Source organism: Engystomops pustulosus, chromosome 3 (assembly GCF_040894005.1).
Source record: "Engystomops pustulosus chromosome 3, aEngPut4.maternal, whole genome shotgun sequence".
In the NCBI taxonomy this organism is placed as follows: Eukaryota; Metazoa; Chordata; class Amphibia; order Anura; family Leptodactylidae; genus Engystomops; species Engystomops pustulosus.
Genome location: NC_092413.1, coordinates 73,998,431 through 74,023,788, shown reverse-complemented (window position 1 = coordinate 74,023,788; position 25,358 = coordinate 73,998,431). Strand labels below are relative to the sequence as shown.

At 41.9% G+C, this 25,358-nt stretch overlaps 1 protein-coding gene across 1 annotated transcript in view; it reads right to left on the bottom strand.

Moving 5' to 3' along the window:
• The window catches only part of IPCEF1 (interaction protein for cytohesin exchange factors 1), a 136,149-nt gene extending 115,205 nt beyond the window's left edge, over nucleotides 1–20,944 (bottom strand). Inside the window, exons 1-2 of the mRNA XM_072141095.1 lie at nucleotides 20,754–20,944; nucleotides 1,506–1,537 (exon numbers count right to left, since the gene is read on the bottom strand). Coding sequence (XP_071997196.1) covers nucleotides 1,506–1,529 — 24 coding nt within the window. The 5' untranslated portion in view covers nucleotides 1,530–1,537; nucleotides 20,754–20,944. The remainder of the gene's footprint in view (nucleotides 1–1,505; nucleotides 1,538–20,753) is intronic.
• Nucleotides 20,945–25,358: the final 4,414 nt, after the last annotated feature.

The window sequence follows — 25,358 nt, the reverse complement described above, 5'->3', positions numbered from 1 at the left end:
GTACATTTTAGGGCTAATTGAACATATAACCAACAAAATTTGACCATTCTAAACTTCACCTCCATTTTTATTTTATTACTATGAAGATCCCAAGGAGTTAACAATCTTCCTAAAAGCTGTTTCTGATAGCTTGAGGGGTGCAGATTTGAAAATGGGTTGGTTATATAGGAGGTTTTGATGCTAAATATGTAAAATTTCATTCAAAACAGTATTTATCCCCAAAATAGTCAATTCTGAAAAACGGAAAATCGATATTTGATTTGAAAGCCGCGTGACATCAAAATAAATTATCCAGACATTTCAAAAATTATGAAAATGTAGAGAAGACATATGGAGAATGTTACTCAGCAACTTATTTAGGTGGTAAATCTATTTGCCTGAAAATGGCAATTGTTTCCACTAAATTTGCCACTAAAATGAAGTACAGCATGTGGGCAAAATATCAGAATCACTTTGATAAATAACAGTGTTCAAAAGTTAACCATATAAAGTGACGCAAGTCAGAATACAAAAATGGGGCTGAGCCTGAAGCTATAAAATGGCTGCTTCCTTAAGGGGTTAATTATGTGAACAGAAAAATAGATATTCACCCTTAAAGTTGTAATTAAAATGATTATATTAAAGAGGAGACTCTCCTGTTTATATAACACTAAAATTGTTTCTACTTGCAAGGGTTCAGGAGATATAGGTGTTTGAAGTGTACCCCCCTCCAGCCGGTCAGCTGAAGGCAGAATGTAGAAGAAGCTGCAGGAGACTTTCAATTAGCAGAAGTACATGCACCCCCTGCATTTGCAGCTGAACCTGGGAGAGGGGGATGGAATAATGCTGTACATATTTTGCTACATATTTTGATCAGTAAAAGTCTCACATGCCATGAAAAAAAGTAAAAATTGTTATGATATGTAAAGCTTTTAAAGAGTTATCGTCACTTAAAGAAGCGGACAGCAGAACGTCAAAAATTGACCTGGACATTCAGGCACCAATGAGCATCGGTCGTGAAAGGGGTTAAAGGAAACCTACCATGAGGAATCTACCATCAGAAGTAGACCTGATGATAGATTCCTCCTGCCTGTCTCTGCCATAATCTGAAATGTAATAATCCTGAAACCTACTACAACTTAACAGTAACTTTAAAACATTATTTTAGTAATATGTAAATTAACTGCAGAGGATACTGGGGCATGTACTTGCCTGGCCAGGCACTGGGAGCTAAGGCTACTCCACACCCCAGTAGCCTCTGCAGTTAATTTACATATTACCAAAATCAAGTTTTTAACATGTTCGGTTAGGTTCCAGGATTATTAAATTACAGATTAGTGCAAAGGCAGACAGGAGGAATCTTTTATCAGATCTACTTCTGATGTTAGATGAATTCCTCATGGTAGGTTTCCTTTAATGGGGAAAACAGAAGAAGAAAAATACCCATTAATAATAATACTTAACCTTTGTAGTTTTGGATGACATGAAAAGAACAGGTGTTTAATGTATAAGATTGTGACACTCACCTCCTCAGTTAACTCAGAAGCCATTATTATATCTGCAATTAAAAAAAAAAAAAATCGATAAATATTTACTGCATTTTCATTTTAAGAATGAACACATTATTGTTCTTTGGTAACTAACTTCTAAATGCATAAATCACATGTCTGTCACCCCCCCCCCCTCTTTTGGCTTGGGTAAATTTATAGGGAAGTGAGTACAAGAAGATAACTGATGACTGAAGTGTAAAATGACATAGACGCCTTATACGGAGGACAGGAAGGTGGGGGGTTCTGAGTGTAAACTAGACTAGAAATAAAGAATGCAGTGATGTGAACTGCTAGAGCTGTGATAAGGTCGCAGCAGAGGGCACCATTAATTTGTTCTCAAAGTGTCATGGCACAAAACACCAGCAAAGTTTGTTCTATGATAGCGTACATTGTCAGTATATTTCCTTGTGTCATTGCTGGAATTGTTTTGTTAGCTGTGTGTCTATATAGACAATTTTATATAATGATACTTTTAAGCTATAATTCAGCTATAATGATAGCTGCCTTGAAAGTTGGGAGTATTGGTGCTCTTTTCAAACTTTTACAGGATCTAAAAGGAGTTTTGCGCATGGAACACCCAGAAGTCGCATCTGCATCTGCTTCTGGGGATCTAGATCATGGTGACTTTCAAACAGAATTAAAGAAAAAAATGCAGAAAGTGTAGAGCTAAATGTCCTGAGAAGGTGCCTTGGTAGTTGGGAGAATATGGACAGGGCCGCTTAAAAATCAATTAAGGCGCCACTGTAATTGAAAGGCAGAGCGGTGCAGTGCAGCGAGCCTGTGTGCACGGCTTTGTGGGACACAGGCCGGCTATGTATGCTGGAGGAGACTGTGTATGCATGGGTAGACTGTATGCTGGGGGAGGCTGTGTATGTTGTATGCTAATGCTGGTGGCGTGGTTCTATATACTGTTTATGGGGAATCTGTATATAGGGGCTGGATTTTAATTAAACTGGATGGCCTTATATGGATTACTGTAGATCATTTAATTTGGGAGTATGTATATGGGGGTTGCTATAAATAAATTAAGGCATCCGATAAATTGTGGGTGCTCTATATACTATAATTTATTCAGGTGATTATATTAAGGATATTTTATTTGGGGAATAGTGTGTTCATTCTTAATGTGAGCATATATATTAGGAACAAGTTCCATTATACTGTAAGTGACCGTGCTATTTTAAGGGCGCAGTGTGCATGCATGGAGTGCATTGTGCTTCATGGAGATGAAGACAGTTAAAAAATTGAGCAGAGAAAAACCATGGACGGGAGAAATCATAAAGAAGTCCTCTTCCAGATGGAGTAGATCACCACCTGTAATGTACTACATATTAGATGTCTCTTTCACTGACTGACTACTAGTGTGTAAAGCAGCATCATCGGGGGGGGGGGGGGCATTTTCAAGTTTCGCAAAAAGAAAGGGCCCTGGCAATAGGGGGCCATAAGATGGGGAGGGGTATGTTATTATGCTATGTTGTTTGTCTGGAAACTGCTGTAATATATTGTATTAGCCATGCTGAAACAAATTAAACATGTAATAAACATGTAAAAAACTGATAAAAACAACACACTATCACTTTTCTTTTAATAACTGATGACTCTTAAAGGAAAAAATCCTGTCGAAAAAATAGAACTTAATCTTTTTTTTCCCGATTGGAGGTTTAGAGGCTTGGGATGGGGAAAAGCTCTCAATCACTTGTCCTGCAGAACAAAGCATCAGCTTCATTCAGTTGTTTTCTAGGACAGTAAGGAGTATGAGGGAATATGACTCATGTCCTCTGACAAGGAGACATTACTTATATATTTCTCAGTTTGAATTGTGATATAGTTTTATTTTGTCTTTTATTTTCTGTATTTAGTATTACTCGAGTTTAGCCAAAAATAGGATAGGGCATAAATTCAGTTCAGTTGAGGTCCAACACTTGACTGACTTCACTGACTTGATTGAGCTGTGCGAATGCAGCTCAGCACACATTCCTTTTTCTCATGTGTATTCTGTGATTATTTTGTGGCCAGGTATTGGTAGATAATGGTAGACACCCAGCCTTCTGGTACTGTTGACCTATTCTATCAAATAGCAATAATGTTGCTTAAAAATTAGAAAAGAAAATGAAAGGTACATCACACCAAAATGAAGATCAAACCAACAATTGATATTTAAAAAAAAAATATATAGAATGTCCTCACTCTTTCAACAGCGTAAATAAGTAAATTCATCAATAATCCTGGCACCAATGACTGATTGACAGAATTAATGTGAGTCCTATACATACTCAAAATATAGTACTGTCTTCCCACTCCATCTCACAATGGTAAAGATTATCTTGTCAAATGAAAAGTAATAACTTGAAAAGGCTTCAAATAAATGAAAAGTACTACTGTCACAAATTGAAAAGAATATGGTATTTTTTAGGCTGGTTAGAATAATTAATTAGGCAAAGTAATTTCAAAGACTTTTACTTGTTACATGATTGCTAATTATAATAAATTGAGAATTATTTGAAATAAGAAAACCTAAATTGAAATCTATTTGACACTGACTTTTAAATGGTCTTAAGATTGCAGTAATATATTACTTACTACACATGACAAAAAGTAAAAAAATACAATAAAAAAAAAATACAATATAATAAAACATCTAGTGGTTTGAGATGCACATTCATTAGTCCATTGGCTAATGACTTCAGTAGTGAAATTTATACAGCAAAGCCCCCTTGATAATGAAATGTCCAAAGCAGAGCACCCCGAGTAATGAAATGTCCACAGCAGAGCACCCTTAATAATGAAATGCCCACAGAAGAGCGCTTTCAGTAATGGAATGTCTACAGCAGAGCCCCCTCAGTAATGAAAGGTCCACAGCAGGACCCCCTCCGTAATGAAATGTCCACATCAAAACCCCTTCAGTAATGAAATGTCCACAGCAAAACGCCCTCAGTAATGAAGTGTCCACAACAAAACCCCCTCAGTAATAAATGGAGCTGCAGGGAGAATAGGGATCACCGTAAGTAAGTACTACAGGCTTTTTTTAAAAATACTCAAGCAAAAAATTGCTCTTAAAATCTCTGCTTATTACCTGGGTAAAGCACACTGACGGAGAGAAAAAAGGGTGGGTGGAGTGAGTACTCCTCACCCTCCCCTCTCCATAGACACTGGGGCAGATTTACTTACCCGGTCCGGGATTCACTAAGGCAGTTCCTCCGACATCCACCAGGTGTCGCTTCTGCGCTGAAGAGCATCGGAACGCACTGGAGTTCACCGAGCCATCCTGGATGAAGGTAAGCATGAGTCGAGCGACACTTTTTTTTTTTAATGCGGTGGTTTTTCCGAATCCGTCTGATTTTTTCACTGCCACGCCCCCTGATTTCCGCCGCATGCATGCCGGCGCCGCTGCGCCACAATCCGATTGTGTGCGCCGAAAACCCGGGGCAATACAGGGAAAATAGATGCAAAATGGAAAAATTTGGTTAACCCGTCGCAAAAACGTGAATCTGGCCCTTAGTAAATGACACCCACAGTGGGCTCACCGCAACATGGCTGGGTGTAATAGACCTCCATGGAAAAAACATTAGAGGTTAATGAAAAGAAAGTGAAAGTTACATGCAGTTGTGATAGGCCTGCCAGAAGAGATGGGTTTTTATTAATTCAGAAAGTTATGGGCAACCAGTGTGGTGACTGGAAGAGATTGGAGGCATCTGTGTGATATCTGGATTGCTTGACAAGGCTGGCTGTTGTGTTTACAATACATTGTAATAGTGAGAGTTTAGTAATTGGAAGACTCAGTATTAGGAAGTTACAGTAATCAAGATTACAGTAAATCAGAGTAACCTTTAGAATTTTAGAGATTTTCATGGTTAGAATTCTGGAAATGCATGCATTGAGAGCATGCAAGTGATTGTATGTACAGTGCATGCTCTGTATGTATGAGAAGTCAGAGTTAAGGATCACAAAGATGCTAAGTCCTCTATATACAGTGTCATTGTTTGCTGCATATTGCAACAAACCCCCACCACTAGGAATTTCTGAGCCCCTGACTGACAAATTCTTTAGCCCACCCACTTCCCAAGTTTTCCATGTTGAACCACAAATGTGTGTCACCCTCCCCATAAAAGTTATTTTGACAGCTCCATAGGATAATGGAGCAGAACGGTTATCCGATGGACCCCTCTTTTTCGTGATCTATGGGGGTCTCATCAATGAGACCTCCACTGATCGGCAAGTTAGGCCGTATCCTGTCGATAGGGCGCAACTTTTCTTTGTGGGAAAAACCCTTTAATGTATTTGGGTGGCATGCATGGAAAGCAGAGAATTTAAACCTTTGAACATAGAGTATCTTTCAAAAATATCTGTTTTTTCATAACATTTTTCAACTAACATGAAACAAAATGTGTCAAGAAAAATCAATCTCAAAAAAACCTGTATATGTTAAAGCTTTCCCTATAATTTAGTATTTTGCCAAACGAAAATAGCTTGAAGTAATAATTTTCTGTAGACCTGACTATGCTGTGATAAATTCTCACCCACTACATAAATCACATTGACATTTTAAGACATTTCTGAAGTTCAGTTATTATTGCAGAGTTTTGTCTAAGATTTCTATCCAACCCACATATAAACTTTAAATGAAAGGATCTAAAGCATTTGTGATCCTTAGAGCTCTTTCACATTGGCGTTGATGTGATAACTAAATGGCTCAGGGAACTAAACATAGAGATTTTGGGGCAGATTTACTTACCCGGTCCATTCGCGATCCAGCGGCGCGTTCTCTGCGCTGGATTCGGGTCCGGACGGGATTTATTAAGGCAGTTCCTCCGACGTCCACCGGGTGGCGCCGCTGCGCTGAAGTTCCTCGAAACGCACTGGAATACACCGCGCCGGGCTGAGTGAAGGTAAGGGCAAGCTCCGCGACACATTTTTATTAAAAATGTGGCGGTTTTTCCTAATTTTTTTTTTCCGAATTTTAAGACATTTCTGAAGTTCAGTTATTATTGCAAAGTTTTGTCTAAGATTTCTATCCAACCCACATATAAACTTTAAATGAAAGGATCTAAAGCATTTGTGATCCTTAGAGCTCTTTCACATTGGCGTTGATGTGATAACTAAATGGCTCAGGGAACTAAACATAGAGATTTTGGGGCAGATTTACTTACCCGGTCCATTCGCGATCCAGCGGCGCGTTCTCTGCGCTGGATTCGGGTCCGGACGGGATTTATTAAGGCAGTTCCTCCGACGTCCACCGGGTGGCGCCGCTGCGCTGAAGTTCCTCGGAACGCACTGGAATACACCGCGCCGGGCTGAGTGAAAGTAAGGGCAAGCTCCGCGATCCGTCGGGTTTTCGTTCGGCCACGTGCATGCCAGCACCGATGCGCCACAATCCAATCGCGTGCGGCAAAATCCCAGAGCAATTCAGGGGAAATCAGCGCAAATTGGAAATATTCGGGTAACACGTCGGGAAAACGTGAATCGGGCCCTTAGTAAATGACCCCCTTTGTGTCCATGGCCTGAAAACTCCCCATATCTTAATCTCATTGAGAACTTGTGGTCAATCATCAAGAGACTGGTGGACAAACAAAAACCAACAAATTGTGACAAAATGCAAGCATTGAATGTGCAAGAATGGACTGCTATCAGTCAGGATTTGGACCAGAAGTTGATTGAGAGCATGCCAGGGAGAATTGCAGAGGTCCTGAAGAAGGGTCAACACTGCAAATATTGACTTGCTGCATTAACTCATTCTAACTGTCTTTTGTTACTCATAATATGATTTCACTTGTATTTCTGTACATCTGACTAACACATAAAAACCAGAGGGCAACAGATCATGTGAAAATATAATATTTGTGTCATTCTCAAAACTTATGGCCATGACTGTACCTCCTAATTGTGTCTGACAAGAGTTCTATCAGGAGAGCACTGGCATAAAAGGGATATATACCAACCTTTTCTCTCCCCTGTCTCTATGTTGAATGTTGTGGATCAGTATAATAGTACTTTAGTATGTAAGGTTATTTAAAAACACATCTGTGAAGTCATATTCATGCTTACTGATGCAGTTTGGATCAAAATGGGAGAGAAAGTATAACTGACAGGTACCTACTTCTTACCGTTTTTCACTCCATTCCTTGTTTTGGCTTAAAAATAAAAAATGTGGGTATTCAGCCCTATTGTGATTATACAGAAGGTGGCAGAAAACCCTATGGCTGATGCCAAATAGCCAATGTATACGTAAAAAAAGACCTTGATCAAAGTCATTTCCCAAGCATCTAGTTTCAAAACATGATTTTTTTGCTTTCAAGAGAGGTCTCTCTTGAAGTGTATCAACCATCTTAACACTGTAGCAGCAGGTTTCAGTTTCACCAACAATTACTGTCCATGATGGTGGTGAAAAGAGAATTCCCTCTTGTCATTGAGAGAGAGAGAGAAGTATGTGTATATTCTAATTATGTTTCCGGCAAACCCAAGACTGTTATGTACTCTTATCCTCAACCCTTACAGCCCCCTCCCTCACCTTCCTCTGATGCTATTGTCACCACACTTACCGTTTGCTGTCTTGCATGCAGCAGCTGCTTGTTCAGGTGAGGTATTCATTATTATTTGGACAACATTTCTACTTAGATGTGAGAAAATGTGTACCTCACACTCTCTCCAAATAGCCAGGGGCTGTTAGATTTATGAGGTGTATGGGTTTGTATGTGCTAGTCACTGAACATATAGTGCTGGTATCGGGAGCCCAAGTATCTGAGTTTTATACACTCACCGGCCACTTTATTAGGTACACCATGCTAGTAACGGGTTGGGCCCCCTTTTGCCTTCAGAACTGCCTCAATTCTTCGTGGCATAGATTCAACAAGGTGCTGGAAGCATTCCTCAGAGATTTTGGTCCATATTGACATGATGGCATCACACAGTTGCCGCAGATTTGTCGGCTGCACATCCGTGATGCGAATCTCCCGTTCCACCACATCCCAAAGATGCTCTATTGGATTGAGATCTGGTGACTGTGGAGGCCATTTGAGTACAGGGAACTCATTGTCATGTTCAAGAAACCAGTCTGAGATGATTCCAGCTTTATGACATGGCGCATTATCCTGCTGAAAGTAGCCATCAGATGTTGGGTACATTGTGGTCATAAAGGGATGAACATGGTCAGCAACAATACTCAGGTAGGCTGTGGCGTTGCAACGATGCTCAATTGGTACCAAGGGGCCCAAAGAGTGTCAAGAAAATATTCCCCACACCATGACACCACCACCACCAGCCTGAACTGTTGATACAAGGCAGGATGGATCCATGCTTTCATGTTGTTGACGCCAAATTCTGACCCTACCATCCGAATGTGGCAGCAGAAATCGAGACTCATCAGACCAGGCAACGTTTTTCCAATCTTCTACTGTCCAATTTCGATGAGCTTGTGCAAATTGTAGACTCAGTTTCCTGTTCTTAGCTGAAAGGAGTGGCACCCGGTGTAGTCTTCTGCTGCTGTAGCCCATCTGCCTCAAAGTTCGACGTACTGTGCGTTCAGAGATGCTCTTCTGCCTACCTTGGTTGTAACGGGTGGTGATTTGAGTCACTGTTGCCTTTCTATCCGCTTGAACCAGTCTGCCCATTCTTCTCTGACCTCTGGCATCAACAAGGCATTTCCGCCCACAGAACTGCCGCTCACTGGATGTTTTTTTCTTTTTCGGACCATTCTCTGTAAACCCTAGAGATGGTTGTGCGTGAAAATCCCAGTAGATCAGCAGTTTCTGAAATACTCAGACCAGCACCTGACCTGACAAACTAAAGATTGGAAGATGTGCACCATTATATGCATATTATTCGGCAAATTGTACAATATAATATGTATATAACACTGTACATCTTACACAGTACACAGCTGAGCAGGGAGTTCAGATAAGAAATGTCAGGGAGGGGACAGCAAAATGGCGACACTAGGGATGACACGCTCCCTTCCTCGATGCTCGAGGATACCGCGGTCTCAGGCGGCGATTGGTGCTCCTCTGATCCTGTTGGCGGGATGAGGCTTTGTCTCTGTAAGGTGGGCAGGTTGGAGGGGGGGACAGATACGGAAGCTGGAGATTCGGAGGGGCACTTTCTATTTAGCAGCATGGTAAGAAGCTCATGGAGCAGACCCGATTTGATGAATTGTGGATGGAACTGAGGGTGGACAGCTCTACCAGGCTGTGTTTATTAGTAATCTGAATCTGCTGTTATCAGACTCTGCTGCAAAGCCAAGCCTCTGGTTAATTTTAACATATGGTCTTTTTTTGACTTTGCTGCTAATTTGACTTTGTTATCAATCTGACACTGCTCTTATTCGGACTTTGCTGCTAAACCTTGATTTTGCTGCTTATTCGAACCTGCTGCTAATTTTCAATTTTTGTCAACTGGAGACTGCTGCTACTCCGACTCTGTTTGTAAACTCAAGTTTTCTGCTAACCCGAGTCTGCTAACCCGAGTCTGCTAACCCGAGTCTGCTAACCCGAGTCTGCTAACCCGAGTCTGCTAACCCGAGTCTGCTAACCCGAGTCTGCTAACCCGAGTCTGCTAATCCGAGTCTGCTAACCCGAGTCTGCTAACCCGAGTCTGCTAACCCGAGTCTGCTAACCCGAGTCTGCTAACCCGAGTCTGCTAACCCGAGTCTGCTAACCCGAGTCTGCTAACCCGAGTCTGCTAACCCGAGTCTGCTAACCCGAGTCTGCTAATTCGTGCTCCCCCTTGGTTGAGGCCTAGGGGAGTCTGAGGCTTGGGGGCCCATTGGTTTGGGACAGATTAGTGGGGGCTCTACTGTGGGGGCCCTCCCGGTTGGGGCTGGCCGACTGGGATCTGCTGGTTGGGGTCTCCCGCCTGGGTTTTGCTGATTGAGGTCTGCTGGTGGGGTTTTGCCGTCCGGATCAGCCATCATGGTTGTGGGAGTTGGACCTGGCCGGTTTCACTCTATCGGTTATGCCCTGTCGGAGCGTCTCTGATGGTTAGGCTCTTTTGGTTTGACCCCCATGGGGTCAGCCCAAACGGTTTGACTTGATCGGTTTGCCCTCACTGATTGGTATCTCCTCCACAGTGCATTTAACTTGATGGGCAGGTTTAAGGGTTTGGCTTTTTGATATGTTATAACAGCTCTCTCGATAAATGTACACTTTTATGTGAGGACTGGGGTCTTTACTGACAGTGCAATCATTTATTTGGATTTACGAATTGTCTTGGGTTTGTGTTAGATAATCTAAGATGTTATACAGTTTTATACAATTTACCAACAGGCCGGTTTAGATTTGAAGGGTTCTTTATTAGAAACCTAACAAAATGACAGCTAAGAATCAGGGTCTCAAATCAGGGGGAGGGGGCCCATCTCCAAAGGAAGCAAGGGAGAAATCGAGGAATAAGGGAGATTTGTCCTCCAAATTAGAAAAACTATGGATCTCCCCGGTGGTCAAAACACGCCAGACTTTGAAACCCCCTCCTATGACTTCACAAATAGATAAGGAAGGGGGATGAGGTAACAGATACAGAAATGAGTGGCAGGGAAGTTACTAACCCAATCTGGATAGAAATCCTAGCCACAGTGCAGAAAGCAGGGGTTACAGTGGAATCTTTACTCACCGGGGTTGGCTCACTCTCCTCTGATTTAGGTTTGTTAACAGAAGATATGTTTAAAATCTGTGAGAAGCAGAGGTAAAAAGCCCTAAAAAGGAAATGCAGGGATTCTTGAAAGAGAGTAAGCTTCTCAAAGATAAGTTAACTGACTTGGAGGACTGCTCCAGACGAGTGAATATTCAGATAGTGGAGTTGACAGAAGATATGGAAAATAGAGATCTAGAGGGTTGGTTTCAGAAGTGGATTACAGAACTGGTTGGTGTGGAAAATTTAGCAATTTTTTTTCATATCGAAAAGGCTCATAGAGTTCCCGGTAAGCCGCGTCCTGTAGGATCGGCACCTAGAGTAATTGTGGCTAAAACTTTGTTATTTCAGCATAGGGAAGCAATTATCAGGCACTTTCGTACAAACCAGAATATAGTCTATAATGGAACAAAAATTTTTGTCTTTCCAGATTACTTTATTGGCACTCAACAAAAAAGAGTTAGATTCAGGGAGGTTAAAAAAAGAATAAAAGCTGGTATGAAGCTGGTATGAAATATTCATAAGTACATTTTGCAAAGCTAAGGGTAATACGTAAAGACTAGATTTATTTGAGGACTCGGAGAATAGCTGGAAACAGTGGGCCATTAAAATTATGTTAATTATGAGATTATGAGATTTCGGGGAAGGGGGATTAACGCTGGGATGTGGAGACCTGTAAGCGAGGAAGTTTACGGGCCAAGTAGGAGGAGGGTGGTTCTTATCTGATGGGTTTTTTTTCGTTAGTTGGTGTCTTCTGAATGGCCACGTGGATCGCAACATGGAATGTTAGGCGTCTTAATGATCACAAAAAGCGATGTATGGTGATGGACTTAATTACGCGTCATGTTCCGGGGATTATTTGTTTAATCGATACCCACTTACACCCGGACTCCTCAAGATGGTTACATAGGAGATGGGCAGCCATTAGGCTGCATTCATATGGATCCACATACTCTCGAAGAGTCTCAGTGTTACTTCATAATAAAGTGGATTTAGATATTAAAGCTTCATGGATCGACAAAGAGGGTAGATTTATTTTTATTTTTCGATTACTTAATAAAAAAAACAGTTATTCTTGCATTTGTATATATTCCTCCACCAATCTCTGTGTTGAATCAACTAACTCGCTTCTTAGAAAACAAACCTGACTGCCCTGTGGTAATAAATGGAGACTTTAATGGTTGCTTTGATAGGGCTTTGGATCGTATTAATTTGATTAACGTAGTGTAGGTGAGAGGGACACAATTGTTGAATTGTTAGAGGGAATTAAATAAAGGGATATATTGTATGTTACCGACAGCTACACTTTTTTCCCGTACACCAATTTGGAATAACTTTAATGTTGAATATTTCAGGAGAATTCCTGATAATAAATATTGGGTGAATAGGGGTGTTAAGTAGATTACTACAGATATCTAGTAATTGTCAATTTTATGATTTCGAGGATATAAGGAAAATTTATAAGATTTCGGCGTCAGGGGGTTTTAGATTTTTTCAGATTTTTCATGTGTTTTGTGCTATTGACAAAGGTAGGTTAAAAGAGGAAACACACGAGTGTATAGAATTTATCAGGCACAGTCAATAGAAACACTTTGAGAATTTATGGATTTATGATTGAAGCATGGAGTCAAAGGGAGTTTTCTGGAGCACCACAACAATGGGGAGGGGTGGTGGAGGATTGGAATCCATAGAAGTGGAAAGAATGCTGTAAGGGAATGAGTTTATCATCAATTTCATGGAACCATAGAATGGTACAATTTAATATTGTCAATCAGCTATATTACACTCCGGTATTACACCATATAATGAAGGTCAGGGTAGAATCGAGGTGTAATAGATGCTCGATTGAAGAGGCAGACTTCTTACATGTTATTTGGGGATGTAATAGAATCAAAAAATATTGGGAGGATATTTTTGCTTTCATCGAAGATTCTCTGGTAGTGGTCCTGGATAGAAATATCGAAGTGGCCATATTAGGTATGATTAGGTTAAATGCTGAGGAGGCCCACAAGAAAACAGTTCTGGAAAAATACTATTTTTGGCGAGATTAAGAATTGTCATGAAATGGGGAAGTAGTGAAATGCCAAATTGTTCAGATATTAGTTAAGATTGGTGAGCAGGGTGAAGAGACGCATTAAGAAAGTGGCCTAGAATATGGAATGTTGGCCATAGTCAGTTTCAGAAGCTGTGATAATTTTTTTTTCTTTCCTTTGTTTTTTTTATATATAAGAATTGGATACTATGAAATTAGGTTGTATTAATGACTATGTTATGTATAAGAAAAATGGAAATAAAGTTTGTTTAATTAAAAAAAAAATAGTTTCTGCATATAGGCCAGCAGTGAACTGGAGTAACTATTAAACTTTTTGCAAAAGTCTCAAGTCATAAATCTGGCTTAGCATGGCGTTACACTAGACGTAGTTCTATGTTTAAGCCAAATGAAGTGGTTTATATATGGAAGTGTCCCAATACTTTACCCCATATAGTGTGCAGAAAATAGAAACGAAAACATGTACAATCAGAAAGTAACAAGATTGATAACATGAATATCTATTAATATCTTGGTTTACATTGTAAACTCTTGTAAAAATTCACAGCACTTCTATTATCGCATATGCCTATGTCATGATTATATATTGTGTTATTTGTATATGTCCCACGTGATTTGTGATGCAGGTAAAGTAGAGAATGCCAACAGAATTGGCCCAGCGAGATCCCCGTGATCCCTCTCTAAGCAGCCATCAAGGAGGGAGGACAGGCCTTGACAGGCAATAGCGAAGTGTCTTGAATATGCCGAAAAAAAGGAAATTCTGCTTACAGAAAATGCAGAGAACTGCTACAGATATACAATGCAAACATACTGCTGTTCTCTGACTACTTGACTGAGCTTACAAAACGACAAACCTTCACTGCAATATGCTTGGAACTGCACAAGCGGCAATGTAGATTCCAGCTCTTGTATCCTGCTAAACTGAACATCATGCACCCAGATAGCATTGCTCACACATTCACTGACCCTGTGATGCAAGAGATGTCCTTGGAGGGCCTTCAAACATGGCAGGAATCTGCAAACCTACTGCCCCTCGCAAGGCACTACTGGCCTTGCCGAGGCAACCTTCTCCAGGACTGTAGAGACCACCTAAGACACTGAGACATGCCTGAATACTGATATTGAATAACATCTGCCTCATATCCCTCCGAGGGCGATAGAGATAGCTCCAGGGAGTTTGAGCACTGACTTCTCCATGATATGTGACAATAGGGTAAGAGGAGCCCTGTTCCCCCTCTTTTTATTACAGGAAAATGTGGAATTCAACAAGGGACAGGGGTGACTATTCACTGTGTTTTGAACTTTTCTATTTGTTTCTGTTCTAAAAAGTTTTCTGTTAGATTGTTATATGGGAGGCAATACACATATGATAAGATGGAGTGGATGGAAAGGAGGGGAAACCGACAGCTTCAAAGGGGGTCATGTTTACAAACATAATACCATGGAATGTGAAGGAGCTGCAGATACCACAGAATCGCTTAATGGTGCTTCAGCATGTAGAGAAGCTCAAGGTGGACATTGTCTTGCTTCAGGAATCACACCTCAACACGTCAGAGGTCAAACTGATGAGACGCCTCTGGGTGTCTGAAGAGGTAGGGTGATCAGAATATGGGAGATTTATGCTTCTGGTCAGTAAAAATGAAAAAATAAAAATTAGATGACAACACTGGGGCTCATTTACTAAAGGTCCTGCAGGTGCTATTCTGTCGGGTTTTCACGAATATTTCCGATTTGAGCCATTTTGCACCGAATTGCCCTGGGTTTTTGGCGCACTCGATCGGATTGTGGCACATCAACGCCGGCTTTCAAGCGACAGAAATGGGGGGGTGTGGTCGTCAGACAACCTGACGGATTCAGAAAAAAGGCGGAATTTAAAAAACGATTTGTGTTGCAAGACACGCACTCACATGCACCCGGAAGAAGAAGGAGAACTCCGGCGGACCTCCGTGCAGCAGCGACACCTGCTCGATATCGGGCACACGACCTTAGTGAATCCAGGCAGACCCGAATCCATGTCGGACAACGTGCCGGGGGATCGCGACTGGACCAGGTAAGTAAATCTGCCCCACTGTATCTGCAGATGATGGGTGACATGAGCGTGTATAACATACGCCCCTAATGAAAACCAGCTATACTTCTTCAACACCCTTAGAGATGTCTTAGCACCACTCTACACAAATACTATTAGCTGGGGATTTCTACTAAGTGATAAATGTCAGGGAGGATAGATTCTACCACTTGCTCTCAGGGTCCCATCCACAGCATCATGAATCTGACTTAAAGGGGATGATAACCAACTTAGGGTTTGTTGACAGTTGATGGTATTTCCACCAGGATGACAGGGAGTATTCCTTTTATTCTGAAGCTCATGGGCCATGGTCCAGACTAGACCATGGTTTTTTAAGGAGACCGCTTTTGAACCACATGAGAACTACAGCAATTGAACAAACACTTATATCTGACCATGCCCCAGTGACAATCACCCTGAAACACACATATAAACCAGGCACTGATTTCTGTTGGAGATTTCCAACATACCTAACCCGGGAGAACTCTTACATCCTACAGCTAAAAAGGGTGGTGGACCAAATCCGAAATTATACTGGGAAGATGGAAATACGGGAGAAACTCATGACACGTTTCCACCCTTGGGCACAGCGCTAGAGTCAATTATGAACAAAGAAGTGAAGCCCTTAGAATAGCTTACACAACATACCTAATGAACCCAACACAGAGAAATCTATACACCTGGAAGGAGGCAAGATCTCATCATAATTCCTCTCAGCCGCTGAGAAGGTCTTGGAAAAGAAGCTGCAGGTGAGGGTTCGACCTTTGGACCCTTTCTGTGTGAGGATGGCTCCAGCACCAACGGATGAGGCGACAACTTTCAACTGGAATGGCTTCTCCATTTCAGGCTGTGTTAGAACTGGGGCAGAGGCAAAGGCAGACTTCAGCTTAGTGAAATCTTCTTCAGCCGCCGGAGGTCAGAGTCTCGGTTGGCGTTCTCCTTGGTCAGAGCTACAATAGGAGAGAACAATACAAGAGAAATGTGGACCAAATTGCCGGTAATAATTGGCAAAGCCCAGAAATCTCTGTATAGCACGCAGTCCCACTGGGCAAGGCCACTGAAGTACGGCAGACAACTTGGCAGGATCCATCTGTAGTCCTTTGTCAGAAATGATGTATCCCAGGAACGGAAGACTACTTTGATTGAATTGGCATTTCTCGAGCTTGGCATTCAAGCCCGTAGGCACCTGAGAACTTGCCAGACGTGGATCAGGTGAGACTGTAGGTCAGGAGAAAACACCAGAATATTGTCCGAGTAGACAACGACACAAGTGTAGAGCAAGTCTCTGAAGATGAATTCTTGGAACACCGCTGGGGCATTGCAGAGTCCAAAGGGCATTACCAAATACTCAAAATAGCCCATCACGAGTATTGAAGGCCGTCTTCCACTCATCGCCTTCACGGATGAAGATGAGGTTAAAGGCCCCCCGCAGATCCGGCTTGGTGAAAACCTTGGCCCCAGCAGGCAATCAAAAGGTTCAGTGATGAGAGGCAAAGGGTAGCGGTTTTTCACAGTGACTTTATTAAGGTTGCGGTAATCTATGCACGGACAGAGGGATCCTTCCTTCTTGGCCACAAAGCAGAATCCAGCACCAGCAGGGGAAGACGACTTGCGGATGAATCCCTTCTGCAAATTCTCCTTGATGAAGGCTGACTTGGCCGCGGTTTCGGGCACAGACAATAGATATACTCGACCTTGTGGAGGAGAGTAGCAGGTCTATGGGACAGTCGTAGGGGCGGTGCAGTGGCAGAATCTCAGCTTGCGTCTCTGAGAAAACATGCACATAAAACATCTCTCTCAAGGAGTCTCTCCTTGTGCAACAACCCAATTTGCAGAGACAGGGGCTCAGTACGATACTGGACCGGGTCATGGAGAATCTGTGCACTGATGGAAGAGATAACCAGCGGCTTCTGTAGGCGAACCACAGGAAAGTGATGCTGGGAGACCAATGCAGCATTCACAAAATTCCCTGCAGAGCCAGAGTCCAGGAATGCTGAGACTTGAAGCGGGTTGCCTGTTCCAAAACTGAGAAGAGCAGTGAAATTCAGACGAGGAGAAGATTTGCTCTCACCTAGGAATGCTTCTCCCAAGAACCCTAGGACTGGACAAGACGTAAGAAAGTGCTCTGGGCTGGCACAATAGGGGCAGAGATTCTCGCTTAGAAGGAAGGCTCCATGCAGACTGGGCATCTTTGATCTGACCAGACAAACCCTTTTTAAAAGTTGTGACAAGAGTGGCTGCGTTCCAGGCAAGCTCAGAAGCCAGGGTACGGAACTGAACCACATAGTCACCGACAGATGAGTTCCCTTGACGCAAGTTCAGCAGGGGGCGGTCTCAGCAGAAGAAGCCTTGGCTGGTTCCTCAAAGACAGACCGGAACTTGGCAAAGAAGATGATGATATTAGCCTTACCGGGTCTTTCCTGTCCCAGAGGGGAGTAACCCATGCCCGGGCCTTCCCGGAGAGGAGGCTGATGATGAAAGCCACTCTAGATCATTCTGTGATGAACTGTGTAGGAATGAGTTCAATGTGCAGGGAGCACTGAGTGAGAAAAGCCCCTGCACAACTTGGGATCCCCATCATATTTAGATGACACAGATAGATGTAGTCTGGGTTCTGCAGCTTTCCCTCAGACATGGAAGCACAAAGATCCGGCAGGGAACACAAAAGGGGCAGGAATTTATCACGGCAGGCAGTTAGCCAGTGCCAATTACCATTGCGCTGACCATTTAAATTTCACAGAGCCGGCACGCACGTGCCCCAGGGGATGGGGAAGCACCCGCCGGACAGAGGGCATCGCGGGGACTGCCGCTGGAGCCAGGAAAAGTGAGTTTACTAGTGCTGGGGCACATGGAGGTACTTCTGCGACCCGAGATATGGGTGGCAGGGGCACCCGTGACAGCAATGCCACTCCATGCACCATCGTGGGCAAAAGAGTATTATTGGCAGTAGATGGACCTTGTACTGGATAAATACGGTTTCACAGGCCCCTTCCCCCCCCCCCCTATTTTTTGACATAGCGGTAGAACCTCTAGCAAGAGCCCTATGTTCTACAGCCATAAATGCGGACATACAGATAGGAAAAGGTGGTGTGCAGGCCACTTTATTTGCAGACGACGTTCTCCTATTCCTAACGAAGCCAATAGAGACAGTACCTAAAGTTATAGCACACATCAAAGAATTTGGGATTATCTCTGGGTTCAGGATTAATGCATCTAAAAGTGAACTTCTTCTACTGGTCCCTTTGCTCTTTTAAGAGCAGGCTGCAATAAAGTCTTTGGAAGAAATAGGCAAAACCTCTTCTTCCCTGTACACTCCAAATTACAATCCTTTTACAAACTAATGCATGCAACAATATATGCTTTTAACACACCAGCATCAGCATCCCGACCACACAGGTCCAACAAAATGCCTGAAGTGTGAAGCACCGCTGGTAGATTTGTACCATGCCTTATGGGACTGCCCCTCTGTACGACCATGGAAATAGGAGACCAGATAGACACCGCTTACTCATACAAGCCACCGTTTACTGATGCAAGTCCTAGCTCTACTCTTTCACACTATGGTGCCACTAAATGCGGAAAATGAACCTATTGTCCACATTACATTATTAGTGGCCAAAAGGTGCTTCATAAACCATTGGTTGGAATGGGCACTCCCTACCTGGGCTGAGGTCTTGGTTCAGATTAAATACTACCTGAAAGTAGAAATGGAGCATTTAGGAAGTACACCCACCAAGTCCTTTTTCAGGAAATGGCGTAAATACATAGGAACATACCTTACCTAGGAATAAATCAAACTACTTATGACTAGGCTCAGTCAAACAGAATGGTATCATAAAGCATATATAAGAGGTACCCTTAGCAGACTGAAGGTCTGAGACATACTAGAAGGCTCCAGTAACATAGACCCAAGTTTGGAATATGAGATTTTCCATTGGCCCCATCTCCCCACCAGAATGTTTTGTCTTTACAACAATACCTTACTGTTCCTCAGCGTGATCTGTGCTTACAAGACGTTCACTATAAACATTGTAAATTGTAATATGCTCAGCTTGGTTTTATGTATGGCACACGCTAGTTGCATCTCAGTTTTTTGGATTCATTTCATGATATAAAGGATTTGATTTGGTTGTTGGTTGATTGTTGATTGTTGATTGTATAACAACCGGGTATCAGTGGCGTAACAAGGAGAGACAGGGCCCCCTAGCAGGCTACTGCATGGGGCCCCCCTTCCCACTTAAAAAGTATAGATATTAGTATACTCACACATATAAATACACTCATGTGCATATACACATACATACAGTGCCATATGCAACATACTCACATACAGTGTATACAGATACCATATACACATCACAGATACTGAATATATACATCACAGTATATGTTATACACATATTATGCTGGACAATGTGCCGTACAATATAGATATAATGGTGCACATCCTCCATTCTTTATTGTGTCAGGTCAGATGATGGGGCCCCTGACACTGCGGGCCGCATAGTGGCTGCTATGGCTGCTACCACTGTACTTACGCCTCTGCCGGGTATACATATTTTATTGTTCACCAATGACCAAATAAAGATGATTTTTTTTTTTAAAAAAAGGAAGGAGGCCATGGAAAACATGGTCATGATTGATTTTGATGGTAGATTTCCTTTAAAATATTTATTGAATATATTTTAATAAAATGCCAGAAAATTCATGCTCTTTATACAAGTTCTGCCAAAAATCAATTTTGTGGGTGTATTAGTGTCAGCTTATTGGAATATTTAGTCATAGACCACATTTAACCATGAGTGGGTGGTTGGTATAGTAGAGAAATAATTGTATGTGGAACAAAGTTCTATAATTATCATATATATAAATGTAGTAAAGGCGTTTTCATGGATGACACCACGATTCTTGTACAATAAAGAAGGGTTCACAGAACATTTATTCAGAAGTGGATGAAGTATAATTACAGCAGCATGTTTACACGCCTCTAGAAGCACACTACTTCCTCATTCTCAATATGCCTATAAGAGGCTAATGGCTTAAACGGAAGTGTATTTTACACTGAGGTGACATGAAAATGTATTTAAATTACTTACTAGACAGATGTGAGATTTATTAAAATATAAATATATATGAGACAAATAGTTCTAGAAATATGTGTTTCACATATATTGTACATATTTAGTGTAATAGCTTTCCATCTCTAAGTTGGGCAGTCTTTAGTCCCAGTATTTGTAATAGAAATTGCTGTTAGGAAATTATGCTTTGAAACAAAACATTTACAAGCATATAAATTTTGTTTTACTTTGAGGCAGAATGGAAAATTTCACTTTTTGAACTCGATAATATATGCAATTGCATCTCCTCTTCAGCAAATGTCTATGTGCACAACAACCAATTTAAGATGATTTGGAGAAAGACGACAAATATAAAACCTGTAATTTAATTATCACATTAAGAGCAGAAGAAGCGAAATAAAGAAGCAATTACATACCCAGAAGTTCTATGCGGCAGCAATAGACAGGTGGTACAATCCACTGCGAGCATTTCACTGACAGGAAACCTTTTTCACAAGGGTAACATTACCCAGATTGCTTAAGAGGAAAGAATCATGTGCACGCTTTGTAGATTTACTCAACAGAAGAAACGTCACTTTGTGATAATCACTGTCTCGGCTTCTGCACTTACAAGTTGTATAACATGGAAGAGAGGAACTAAAAGAAACTTTCTGCTTAAAGGGAACCTGGAAAGTGCAGCGTAGTGTATCTGCAGTCAGCATGTTATAGAAAAGGAGGAGCTGAGCAGATAGATATATTGTTTTCTGGATAAGTATTCAAACTATTCTAACTTCATTTATCCATTATGTGTAGCAATCATGGAGGCCATCCTGCCAGTGATAGCTACCTCTGTATGCACAGTAACAGTGGCGAGGCTCTCTGTCACTAATAGGGCCACCTCAGTGACTTTTAAACATAGGAAGAGCAAAGTTATAAATGAATACATGACAACTTATACTAAAATCAGTAATGTTTCCAAATCTCAAAATCAGTGTATTTGGCTTAGTAATTGGCTTAGAGATATAAAACAGAGGGTCGTCATGAGTGGCACGTTCTCAGATTGGGTTAAAATTACCAGTGGGGTGCCCCATTCTTTTTAATATTTTTAATAAAGACCTCATAGAGCGTTTACAGATTATAATTTCAATATCTGCAGATGATGCTAAGCTCTGTAAAGTAATGAATACAGAGGCAGATATTATAATATTAACCCCTTAACAACCTTTTTTTTTTTCACTCCCCACCTTCAAAAATCGATATAACTTTTTTTATTTTTACATGTAAAGAGTTCTGTGATGGCTTGTTTATCGCATAACAAATTGTTCTTCATAGTGATTGTATTGAATATTCTAGGTGTGTATTGGGAAGCGGGAAAAAATTTCCAAATGAAGTGAGAATGGTGAAAAACACATTTTCGCCATTTTTTTGTGGGCTTGGACTTTATGGCTTTCACTGTGTGCCCCAAATTACACGTCTACTTTATTCTTTGGGTCGGTGCCTAGACGGGATACTAAATTTGTATGTTTTATAATGTTTTCATACATTTACAAAAATTAAAACCTCCTGTACAAAATTTTTGGGGGGGATTTTGCCATCTTACTTTTTCATACTTTGGTGTTTGGAGCTTTGGGTGGTGCCATTTTGTGCAACTTTTGATGATGTTCACTTTTTATTGAAGTTTTTATATTTTTCCAAATGTCAAAAAAGTGCCATTTTCGACTTTGGGCGCTATTTTCCGTTACGGGGTTAAAGGCAGTGAAAAACAATTATTAGATCAAGCATTTTCGGACTGGAAGAAGTGTTTATTTTTGCTGTTTATTTATATTTATATCAGTTCTAGGGAAAGGGGGGTGAATTTTTATATTTATTTACTATAATTGGTGCTAGCACTGATTGCGGGTGAGCCCTCTCCATGTACCCGCCGCCGATGTGCACTGTACTATTACGGCACACGTCGGTAAGGGGTTAAAGAGGGATGTGTGGAAGCTGGAGGATTAGGCAGAGAAAGGGCTAATAAAGATAGATGTAAATTTATGCACTTAAGCCAAAATTCCAATTTTGTTCTAAACTCTCAATTACTGGTTGGAAAAAGACACGTGTAGCAATTTCAACCTATAAGAGTTAAATGTTTGTTTCCCATTACCCGTGATATTTTTTTCTCAAAAATGATATCCGGGCTTAACTTGAGCGTGTAGAAAGTATCTGCCATAACAACTTCCTGCAGCAGAAGGTTCCTCAGTCTCACTGCTCTTACAGTACAGAATCCCTGTCTATGTGGATGGTTCAACTGCCCTGCTTGAGCTCGAGTAGGGGATGCCCCCATGTACTGGTCACAGACCTAGGTATAGAAAAATGCCTGTGCTACCCATTCACATATTTGTCATGTGGTCTTCCCTCAGCCGTCTTCTTTCTAAACTGAATAACTCCAAATTTAGTAATCTATCATTGTATTCTAGACCCTCCATTCCCCTAATAATCTTGGTTGCTCTCCTCTGCACTTGTTCCTGTTCCACTGTATTCTAGACCCTCCATTCCCCTAATAATCTTGGTTGCTCTCCTCTGCACTTGTTCCTGTTCCACTGTATTCTAGAACCTCCATTCCCCTAATAATCCTGGTTGCTCTCCTCTGCACTTGTTCCTGTTCCACTATGTCCTTTTTATACACTGGTGCCCAAAACTGTACACAATATTCTGTGTGTGGTCTGACCAGTGATTTGTATAAGGGCAATACTACATCCTTATCATGAGACTATATTCCTCTCTTGATATATCTCATAATCTTATTTGTTTTATTAACAGTTGCCTATGGTCACTAAAATTATGTTTAGCATCGACCAATACCCCCAAGTATTTTTCAGCAAAAAGTTTTCTTAAAAGGGTTTTCCCACAAAACAAGTTAAGTCCTATCCACAGGATGGGGCCTAACTTGATGATTGGTGGGGGTCTCAGTGATGAGACTCCCACAGATCACGAGAACAGGTGGTCTGATGGTGTGCAATATACCCCAATCGGACCCATCGTCGCTCCACTAGTTGAGCGGAGCAGTCAGCCGCGCATGGCCAGGCAGCACGATTCATCTCTTTGAAGCTGACGGAGATTGCTGAGCGCTGTACTCGGCAATCTCCTTGAGTTCCATAAAGATGAACGGGGTAGTCCGGACATGCGCGTCCTGGTGCTCCACCCATCTCGTGGAGCGACAAGGGGTCTGACTGGGGTAATTTGGACCCCATCAGGCCCCTCGTTCTAGTAAGCTGTCAGCATCACTGAGACCCCCACTGATCAGCATGTTAGGCCCTATCCTGTGTATACTTCATATTAATTACTTTACAGAGCTTAGTATCATCTGCAAATATTGAAACTTTACTGTATAAACCCTCTTTGAGGTCATCAATAAAAATAGTAAAAAGAAGGAGGCCCAATACTGATCCCTGACTCTCCATTGGTAATTTTGACCCAATTTGAGATTATGGCATTAATGAAGACCCTCTATTTTATATCACAAAGCCAATTTCTAACCCAAATACACAGATTTTCCCCTAGTCCCAGCATTTTCATTTTATGTAACAACCTTTTCTGTGGCACCATATCAAGTGCCTGGAAAAAGTACAGATACACAACATACAAAGCCTAGTCTGGCTTGGGACAATATTCCCACCTCTATGTGGCTTGGTTCCTCTCTGTAATTAAATCAATGGGGTATGGGTTGACCCCATCCGGGTGTCTTGGTTAGGACATTACTTTCAATACCTGTTGCATGTAAAATGTCTGCTTGTGCACACCTATTTACTCTTGAAGATGATTTGTAACTCCTGGTTCAGATATTCCCATGTACAAAAAAAGTCTTTAAAGGGGTTGTGTCACCATAGCACAAGGCTGTAATTGGGTCCAATACATTGTGACAAGTACTTTCACCATTTACACTTATTACAAAATGTGCAGCCTTACTGAGATAACTCCGCTTGTTATGGTTGCTGGCGCCCCCTGGAGGTAGCTGTGTCCTGTCCGGAGCTACAGCTGATCTGGCAGAGTCTGCACACAAGGAGTCAGCAGCTGCTCTGCACTACAGATCACTCCACAGGCTCACAGCTCCTCTCCACACTGAGAGATCAGCTGACACACTGCAGCCAATAGGAGGTGAGAGAGGAGGAGGGGCAGAGATTGTACCAGCTCCACAGGAGCCTGCAGCAGCAGATACAAGGTAATTGCAGCCAGACTGCACAGAGGAGTCCTCCCCTAACATGGATCATAGCAATGCAGCAGCCCTTTTCTCCCTCCACCATTAGTCAGGTCACACAGGAGCTTCCAGCAGCAGATACAAGGTAACTGCAGCCAGACAGACATGGCTATCTGCTGCACAGAGGAGTCTTCCCCTAACATGGATCATAGCAATGTAGCAGCCCTTTCCTCCGTCCACCATTAGTCAGGTCACACAGGAGCCTACAGCAGCAGATACAAGGTAATTGCAGCCAGACTGCACAGAGGAGTCCTCCCCTAACATGGATCATAGCAATGCAGCAGCCCTCTTCTCCTTCCACCATTAGTCAGGTCACACAGGAGCTTCCAGCAGCAGATACAAGGTAACTGCAGCCAGACAGACATGGCTATCTGCTGCACAGAGGAGTCCTCCTCTAACATGGATCATAGCAATGTAGCAGCCCTTTCCTCCCTCCACCATTAGTCAGGTCACACAGGAGGCTGCAGAGATAACACAAGTAACAGGCTGAACTCTGATCTCTCCTGATGCAGTCCTCCTCCTGTACTCTCCTCCATTCACTGTCTATCTATCTATCCATCACCTGTCATCTATCTATCTATCCATCACCTGTCATCTATCTATCGCATATCTATCTATTTATCTATCACCTGTCATCTATCTATCTCTCATATCTATCTATCTATCTATCTACCTATCTATCTCGCTCATATCTATCTATCTATCTACCTACCTACCTATCTATCTCATATCTATCTATCCATCCATCCATCTATCTCATATCTATCTATCTAGTGATTTAGTTGAAATTCCTTACAAAATAAACAGA